Source organism: Macaca mulatta, chromosome 13, assembly GCF_049350105.2.
Source record: "Macaca mulatta isolate MMU2019108-1 chromosome 13, T2T-MMU8v2.0, whole genome shotgun sequence".
Classification (NCBI taxonomy): Eukaryota; Metazoa; Chordata; class Mammalia; order Primates; family Cercopithecidae; genus Macaca; species Macaca mulatta.
This window is the reverse complement of record NC_133418.1, coordinates 99,522,890-99,531,660: the sequence shown is the minus strand read 5'-3', so window position 1 is coordinate 99,531,660 and position 8,771 is coordinate 99,522,890. Positions and strand designations below refer to the sequence as shown.

At 41.5% G+C, this 8,771-nt stretch overlaps 2 protein-coding genes across 53 annotated transcripts in view; both read right to left on the bottom strand.

Annotated features, from left to right (window-relative positions):
- Positions 1–8,771, bottom strand: part of DTNB (dystrobrevin beta) — a 302,368-nt gene that overhangs the window by 99,900 nt on the left and 193,697 nt on the right. For all 50 annotated transcript variants that reach the window (XR_013402986.1, XR_013402987.1, XR_013402982.1 and 47 more), the window contains one exon: positions 7,314–7,391. Coding sequence is in view for 39 of the 50 variants with exons in the window: in XM_077960044.1 (XP_077816170.1) it covers positions 7,314–7,391 (78 nt within the window). In the remaining 11 variants the exon portion in view is untranslated. The remainder of the gene's footprint in view (positions 1–7,313; positions 7,392–8,771) is intronic.
- LOC144333872 (uncharacterized) lies at positions 1,538–3,775 on the bottom strand. Of its 3 annotated transcripts, none has more exons than XM_077960052.1 (2): positions 3,030–3,775; positions 1,538–2,732 (listed from the first exon to the last, which is right to left on the bottom strand). In XM_077960052.1, exons 1-2 carry the CDS (start codon positions 3,123–3,125, stop codon positions 2,388–2,390), a joined length of 441 nt encoding a protein of 146 aa, XP_077816178.1. In that variant the 5' UTR covers positions 3,126–3,775; the 3' UTR covers positions 1,538–2,387. The 3 variants fall into 3 exon arrangements, with proteins under 3 accessions (XP_077816178.1, XP_077816177.1, XP_077816179.1); XM_077960051.1 differs by having other exon boundaries at positions 1,538–2,756; positions 3,030–3,774; XM_077960053.1 differs by having other exon boundaries at positions 1,538–2,723; positions 3,030–3,774.

Below are 8,771 nucleotides of genomic sequence, written 5' to 3'. Positions count from 1 at the left end.
TGTAGTTTTGCTCTTGTCACCCAGGCTGGAGTGCAATGGCACAATCTCAGCTCACTGCAACTTCCACCTCCTGGGTTCAAGTGATTCTCCTGCCTCAGCCTCCCAAGTAGCTGGGATTACAGGCATGTGCCACCATGCCCAGTTAATTTTTGTATTTTTAGTAGAGACGGGGTTTCACCATGTTGGCCAGGCTGGTCTGGAACTCCTGACCTCAGGTGATCCACCTGCCTCGGCCTCCCAAAGTGCTGGGATTATAGGCCACCACACCCAGCCAAAAAGTAATTTTGACTTTCAAGTCTTATTACGCAAGAAATACATTTTGTAAGACTATACCTGCCATAGATAGAGTGGTTCCTCTAATGGAGTCTGGGCAAAGTAAATTGAAAACCTCTGTAACAGATTCACCATTCTAGATGCCATTAAAAACATTTGTGATTCATGGGAGGAGGCTAAAATAAACATTAATAGGAGTTTGGAAGAAGTTGATTCCAACCCTCATGTAATTCTAGGGGTTCAAGACTTCAATAGAGGAAGTAACTGAAGATGTGGTAGGAAAAAACAAGAGAACTAGAATTAGATGTGAAGCCTGAAGATGTGACTGAATTGCTGCAATCTTATAATAAAACTTGAAAAGGTAAGGAGTTGCTTCTTATGGATAAGCAAAAAAAAGGGGTTTCCTGAGATGGAATCTACTGGTTAAGATGCTGTGAACATTGTTGAAATGACAAGGATTTAGAATATTATGTAAACTTAGTTGACAAAGCAGTGGCAGGGTGTGAGAGGACTGACTACAATTTTGAAAGAAGATCTATCGTGGGTAAAATGCTATCAAACAGCACCACATGCTACAGAGAAATCCTCCATGAATGGGAGAGTCAATTAAAGGGGCAAACTTCATTATTGTCTTATTTTAAGAATTTGCTGCAGCTATCCCAATCTTCAGCAATCACCATGCTGCTTAGTCAGCAGCCATCAGCACTGAGGCAAGACCCTCTACCAGCAAAAAGATTAGAACTTGCTGAAGGCTCAGATGATCATTAGCATTTTTTAGCAATTTTTTTAAATTAAGGTACATACTTTTAAAATACATATTGCTACTGCACACTTATGAGGCTATAGTATAGTGTAAGCTAAACTTTTATATGTACTGGGAAATTTAAAAGTTTGTATGAGTCACTTGATTGCAATATTCACTTTACTGCGGTGGTCTGGGACCAAACCTGCCATGTCTCTGAGGTATGCGTGTACTATTATATTAACTCATCTCTTAATTTCCTCATGTTTCTACAGTTCAGAAATAATATTTATATTGTGGCACCTTCTGATCTTCAAAAACTGCTTTTCTTTCTTATGAAGTATAAATTAAAGTAAATATGCTATGATAAAATCTCGCCCTTACCTAAAAGTGCTAGCAATTAGGACTACTCAGAATTATAGGCTCTAATATTTACCAGTTCCCCATCCAAAGATGGTATTATGTCCCAAGTCAATACATCATCAACAACTGAACCAAACAGAATAGAAAGAATTATTTCTATTTTTGAGAAAATATTATTTGTTGAGAGAAATAAAAGTGAGGTGTTAGGGAAAAAAGACCTCTTCTAAAACACATCTATGCAAAGGGAGGTGTGATACAATACATAAAATAGTTTTTTTCAGAAGCCACCCAAAAGAGAAGCCCATAGTTGTAATTTCTGAGTACCTCTACCTTCTCCAGGGACTACGAGCCAATCATTCTGAATCTGTGTTTCCAGAGTGTTCTAATTCCTAGGGTTGGCTTTCTTCCAGGCTTGTCTTACTTTCAGCCTATGTTTTAGTTTTTCTCTGCTAAGTTTGTTACCACTCATCCATTTGCTTGGCTGCTACCAAAATTTTGTTGCTATTGTTTCTTCTTCCATTTTTCTTGTTCTTGTGAGTTTTTACTTAAAAAAAAAACCTCTTGGCTGTCATTTTAGTGGTGTTTCAGGATGAAACAGGCAGATGTGGCTTAATATGCCATGCTATTTGTTACTTTCCTTTTCCCTACGTCTTTAAATTACAATTATCCTATTTGCAGATCTTTACCTTTGTATACTGTATGTGTGAGTGTTTAAAATGCATCATTTGGTTCATGGTTTAATGGGCTAATGAATCACAAAAGGAGATACCTAGGCCTGGTCGAGATGAATGGGTATAAATTGGATACCCTGGACCTTGTCCCTTTCACAAGAGGTGGCTAAGACTCCTGGGAAAAGTGTGAGAGCATCGGCAGTTGTACATGGATGGCTGCCTTATGTGAAGAAGGAAAATTCTGGAAGTGGAAATGTATATGGGAAGGCTTGCGTGTGTGCATGTGTGCACACAGTTATGTGCTAGGTAGGAAAACCACGGTCTGCTAACAACTTCCGTTATTTTTCTTGCCCAGGATTTCTCTCCTTCTTCCCCTTCCCCTTCCCCTCCCCCTCCCCTTCCCTCTCCCCCTCCTTCTCCTCCTCCTGCTCCTCCTCCTCCTGCTTCTGCTGCTGCTTCTGCTGCTTCTGCTGCTGCTTCTGCTTCTGCTGCTTCTGCTTCTTCTGCTTCTGCTTCTTCTGCTTCTTCTTCTTCTGCTTCTTCTTCTGCTGCTGCTTCTTCTTCTGCTTCTTCTTCTGCTTCTGCTGCTTCTGCTTCTTCTTCTGCTTCTGCTGCTTCTGCTTCTTCTTCTGCTTCTGCTGCTTCTGCTTCTTCTTCTTCTGCTGCTTCTTCTTCTGCTTCTGCTGCTTCTTCTTCTGCTTCTTCCTCTGCTTCTGCTTCTTCTTCCTCTTCTTCTTCCTCCTCCTCCTCCTCCTCCTCTTCTGCTTCTGCTGCTTCTGCTTCTTCTTCTTCTTCTTCTGCTTCTTCTTTCTTCTTCTGCTTCTCCTTCTTCTTCTTTCTTCTTCTGCTGCTTCTCCTTTTTTTTTTTTTTGAGAGACAGGGTCTTGCTACGTTGCTGAGGCTGGAGTGCAGTGGCTATTCACGGGCACCATCATAGCTTACTGCAGCCTCAAACTCCTGGGGTCAAGCCATCCTCCCACCTCAGCCTCTTCTCTCTCTCCTTTTCTTGACAGTATACCCTTCTTTGGGGGGAAATTCTTCTCCCTCTGCTCTGATGCCATAGCTCTAATGGGCATGGCCCGTCACATACACCAAGGATGGGCAGTAATGCAATCCAGGACACAAGAATCCTTCCTTGCGTTTTTCTAATCCAAGGGAGGAAAAGCACAACCCCTGGAGGAGCAAGGCTGTAGGTAGGTGTGTCTGGAAGCATCAGCAGCTTGGGAGCAGCTGTTCTGCAGTGGCGGGGAGCAAAGAAGGCACACAGAGAGAGGCAGCTCGGAGAAGGAGGGCTGCCTGGGGGCATTCCCGTTGCTTTCGTGATCAGTGTACTCTCCTGCCCTTCCCTTTCTGCTTTTTGCCTTTGCTTTGTGGGTTTTGCCTTTTAAGGTTCAATTTTAATACTTGAAGCTAAAGGAGATACAATATTAATATACCAACTGAATGCACAAAGCACAAAATTGCATATTGAAGGCTTTTGTTACTTCCATAGTTATACGAAATTGCCACAGAATTGTTAAGCTTTAAGTATCCATAAACAATTACAGCTAAAGTTTTAGAAGACATTTAAAAATAAAAAACATTAGCATCATTTTCCATATTTGTCTGAATATAAGGTGACTTAAAATAATAGAACAGTACAGAGCATAAGAACACAATTCACATTCTGAACCCTGGGAAAAAAGAGGTCTAGACGCAGGTCTCGGAGGAAATTGGACAGGGGAGGGGTATTTTAAGCCTATGTTTTAAAGCTTTGAAAAGTGTTTTCTTGTTTGCTTTTAAATGTACTATGTAGACGCTTTCAAAAGAAAGTAAATTTCAAGAAACTATTTAGCCTAAGGCAAAGACAAAATTTCTTTTCAGTTATAAGATATCAATTTAGGGATATTAAAAGATTACTAGGGAGGAAAAATCCCTACAGTGGAACCTCTCAGGAACATGATTTATGGTATCTTACATCACAGTCATCATCTCTGCCATTTATAAGGTCTTCTGTGAAAAGTAAAGCTTACATTCAGATCATCTTTTACTTGGACTAACAGCATTACTTTTGGCCACTGTGATTATCACTATTTTTATATGCACTGCCTATTTAAAAGGTAGGAACTAGAGCACTTAAAATTTTTCCTGCATTTTTATCGCTGTGCATGTTGTTGTCTCATTCAGTGATTGACGTCTTAGGATGAGTTCTAAAAGAAACCTCTTATTCTGGAGAGTAGCTGCTCTATCTCCGTGAGCATTCCTGTCTGGGCAGAGTAAGGCTCTGTGGCCGGCAAGACATGCTGGGCTCCTGGCTTCCATTAGACTCTGGCCACACAGGTCTGTCCACATTCAGAGCAGGGAAGAAAAGCTGAGGAATCCTTAAGGAAGCAAGTAGAATACTACCTGGAAATTTATACTATTTGGTTACTGGGGCCATGAAAAGCCAAGTCTATGAATTAGGTAATTGGTATCCACATGGTATATCATAATCTCATACTGAATATAAATGGAATCCCCTAAAATCTTGGGGGCTGTATTGGTAGGATAGGAGCATTTTGTTCCTATGGAGCCTCTGCTCAAGTAATTGTGCTTCTTGATCGACCGGAGCTCAACCTTCTTTTCTGGTCTGCGCTCTGGCTGCCTTTGGCCTGCTGGTCAGCCCTTGCAAAGTTTACGATAACCACCTCTAGGGTGGGCTAATTCTACCAGAAAGAGGTGCTGGCTGAAACGCTGACTTTAAGATGAAATCTTAATCCAGGCTATAGATTATCTGAAGCAGCTTTCAAAAATGACAGATACCATTTTGTGACTGGCAATCACAGCTGGCTACTTACAATTAAGCCTGGAGGTGTAACGCAGCAAGCCTAAGGGGTAGTTCTCTACAGAGGTGGTTATGATTATTACTGCTCCCTTCTTTGAGTTTTCTCAAGCAAGAAAACATTGTCCAGAAAGCCATGCTCCTTCTAACAGCTTCTAGCAGCCACATTCAGCTGCGGTCACTGAATGTGGCACATATAACACATGGCATCCTCCCCCACGCCCCCACTTCCCCCACCCCCTACTCCCCCCCACTCCTCCCACCCCCCCACTCCCCCTCCTCCCCCCGTCACCGGGCACCAAGGTGTACACCCTCATGTACTTGGGTGACTTAGCATGACAGAACTAGTAAATGATGAGAAGAATTCAGATGGGAAATGCTACTGAATGAGATGGTATTCTTATAATTAACATGAAAACTATGACCTGAATTCTTTGAATAGGCCACCTTATCTGCCTGGTTTTGAAATGGAAACATCTTTGATCTGGAGTCTGGGTTTGAATGCTATGGGTGTTTAACATAAAAAACTGAAGTCCAAGGGCAGCAAGGGTTATCGTAATATCTAGGTAGGTGGGACGGGCTTAATTGCTTTGTAGTCGTCCATAAAAATTCCTTTCCTGCTTGAGAGGGCATTACTGGTAAATCATTCTGTCTCTTCCTCACTTATTCTCACATTCCAGTTTACTTCCTAAGTCATAAAAATAATATATGAAATCCTCACATAAACCCCAAAAGGTAGATATTATTTTTGTCCCCATTCAGAGATAAAAAATTGAAAACAAGGCCAGGTACGGTGGCTTGCGCCTGTAATCCAGCACTTTGGGAGGCTGAGGCGGTTGCATCACTTGAGATCAGGAGTTTGAGACCTGCCTGGCCAACATGGTGAAACCCCATCTCTACCAAAAAAAAAAAAAAAAAATTAGCTAGATATGGTGGCAGGTGCCTGAAATTCCAGCTACTCCGGAGGCTGAGGCAGGAGAATCACTTGAACCTGGGAGGCAGAGGTTGCAGTGAGCTAAGATTGGGCCACTGCACTCCAGCCTGGGCGACAAAGAGAGACCGTGTCTCTGAAAAAAAAAAAAATTAAATTAAAAATGAAGACGAGAACATTTCAAGGTAAGCAAAGAGCCAGCATTCCAACTCAGACAGAGTCTGGCTCAAGAGTACATGCTCTGGTGCCCTGCACCACTCAGCTCTGCCCAGAAGCAGTGGCCTGACTCTCTCACTGCTGGAAAGTGCCCTAACGAGGCTAAAGGCAAGTACTCTTACCTGGTCAGGTCCTGGGTCTCCACACAGGTAATGTATTATCAGGCCACTCTGGTTTATTAAGTCCCTAACTTCTCTCTTCAGGGTAGTCCTACACTTTACTCATTAGCTTCCTTGTCAGGCTATTGCCCAAACTTGCTTGATGATAAGAATCAGCTGGAATAAAAATGTAGCTTCTCAAGATCCTATCTTTAGAAATTCCAATTCACTGGGTATGATGTTGTCCCAGAAATCTGTTTTCAACAAGTGACCCAGGTGATTCTTCTCATCAGTCAGGTTTGAGAAACATTGCCCTAGGAGTTTTAGCCAATGGGAACAAACATCATTGTCTTAAGCACTATGTATTACATAGTCAAAATTTCTATAGCGTTTCCATAGCTGAATTAATCCAAAGCAATCGGTACATATGGCACAAAATGGTTTTTTTTCCAGGAAGGACTAGGTGGGCTGGAATGTCTTTGTGGTTTTCTTGTTTTTGAGTGATGACTGTTAGAAAGAATTCTTTAATGGCCGTGCCCTTGAGGGAGTTTTTGCATTGCTCTGGTCAGGGAACAGCGTATACCAAATAGAAAGCCACTTTATATAGTTCTTTCAAGTCCTGCCTGAGAGAATTTTTGGAGAAGAGCAAATTAAATAAAGAGGAGAAAGAAGTACACAGTTCTCATTCCTTGAAGGCCCCTAAAGCAAACTCCTTGCATAACCAAAAGAGAGACACTAGGGCTTTTCAACTTAAATGTTTATAAATCATATACAGAACGATTTAGGAGAAAATCTTATAAGGGATTAATTCAATTTACCATCTAATCAAAGAGCAAAAATGATCTTTGACACTCAAAGAATTCAAAGGCAAAACTGTTGAAACTCATGACTATGAAAACATTGTTTCAGGTTAAAAAACGGATCTGAAACGTGCCTAATCTGCTCTGACACTGTCACCACTGCTTGTCACAAATGAAGTTTCCACCTGAGGCACCACTGAAAGCCAATCTTCAGTTGCTGTATTTGTGAGTCAGTGGGGGGAAAAAAAGGAAAATAAAAAGTAGAAATTAAGACTAAAAGACGGCCAAAGGAAGAGAAAGCAAACCAGTCCTTTCTGCCTGGTGGAACAACCTGCTTTTTCAGACCTCATTTCTGACAGGGGCACTGCAAATCAGTAGCAAAGGCCAACACTCAAGTCGAAGGCACAAGACATACGTACCTCTTGGTGGGAGTGGGCACTCCAGAGGACATGTGGCTAACCACGGTGTCATTCATATTAGTCAGAGGGCGAGGAGGACTGAAAGAAAAGACATTTGCCTTATATTAATAATTACCAACTAGGGGAAACAAGGGAAACGACAATAGGCATGATAAGAGCAAAGGGACCAACGATCGTTCGCGGTAAGCACAGCGGGACCCAGGCGGAGTGCGGCAGAAATCGATACTTCAAGCCTAAGTAAATTCAGCAAGAGGTTCTCTCTCACAAAGCCACAGGGCCACTGAGCTGTGGGTACCAGGAGAAGCAACTGATCATAAACACACTACCACAGGACATAACTTCGGTGGCTTTTGCTTTGTAGTTTTAGTACATAAGAATTTAAATTCTGCCCCCTGGTGAATTTCTCTACATTTTAGGTACAACATTACTAGGTGTCTGGCATTCATCATATATTACAAAGGTCGTAGCATCGAGGTGCATGCTGTTCCTGAGATTTGGTTAGAGCTCACTGGTTTCCCTCAGACTTAGTTTGTAAACTTTTAACCAAAACAAACTGTTACATACCACATTCAAAAATAAGACTCTGGAACAAACTTTGATTAATTCTCTACTAGAATCTTAACAACAAATCCAAATTTTACACCTATACCCTAATTAGAATGTTGTCTTTTATAACCCCTAATCCAAACTTAAACTTGAAGGTTAGCATTTTTGGTAACTCGCCTTTAGGTGCAGGTTTTCTGGACTCAGGTCTGTCCATTTCTCTTTCTTGTGAAAGTCCTGAAGGAATGAATTCAAGCTTCTCAAAAAGGTGCCAGGTATCTTGCCTTCCAGCCATTCTTCAACCCCTCTCCCTCCCTACTAGGTTCAGCTACAAAAGGGTTCTGTCTTGCATCTGGAATCAAATGACTATTGCTAAATACTTCTGGAAAATTTCTCACTTCCTCTTTTAAACTGGAAGAAGTACAGTCATGTGCTGCACAATGATGTTTAGGTCAATGACAAACCACATATATTTTTATAATAGGTTACAATATTGTATTTTTACTGTACCTTTTCTATGTTTAGATATATAAATACCTCTGTGTAACAGTTGCCTCCAGTACAGGTTTGTAGCCTAGGAGGCTACATACATACACAGAGTGTACTTACACATACCTTGATGGTTGTGCCTGCTGCAAACCTAGGCTACACCATACGGCCTAGGTATGCAGCAGGTGAAACCACCTTGCTTTGTGTAAGTACACTCTCTGATGTTAACACAACACAAAATTGTCTAACAAAGCATTTCTCAGAATGCATCCCCCACTGTTAAGTTATGCATGATTATACTTCTCAGATTTGTCCATCAAAAGCATAAAACTGAAGCCGAAAGTCCTTCTCTCATATTTAGGTGCTTGGGAACTAACTACCTTCTGGTTTCTCCTTTCGTTTAAGGACAGAGTCAATTATGTATAA

Bases quoted from the DNA above. Each gene is read 5' to 3' on its own strand.
- LOC144333872 (XM_077960051.1), bottom strand. From the start codon at position 3,125: ATGCCCATTAGAGCTATGGCATCAGAGCAGAGGGAGAAGAATTTCCCC. The intron at 2,757-3,029 runs GTGGGAGGATGG...AAGCAGAAGCAG, and splicing joins GAGAGAGAGAAGAGGCTGAG to AGGAAGAAGCAGAAGAAGAA.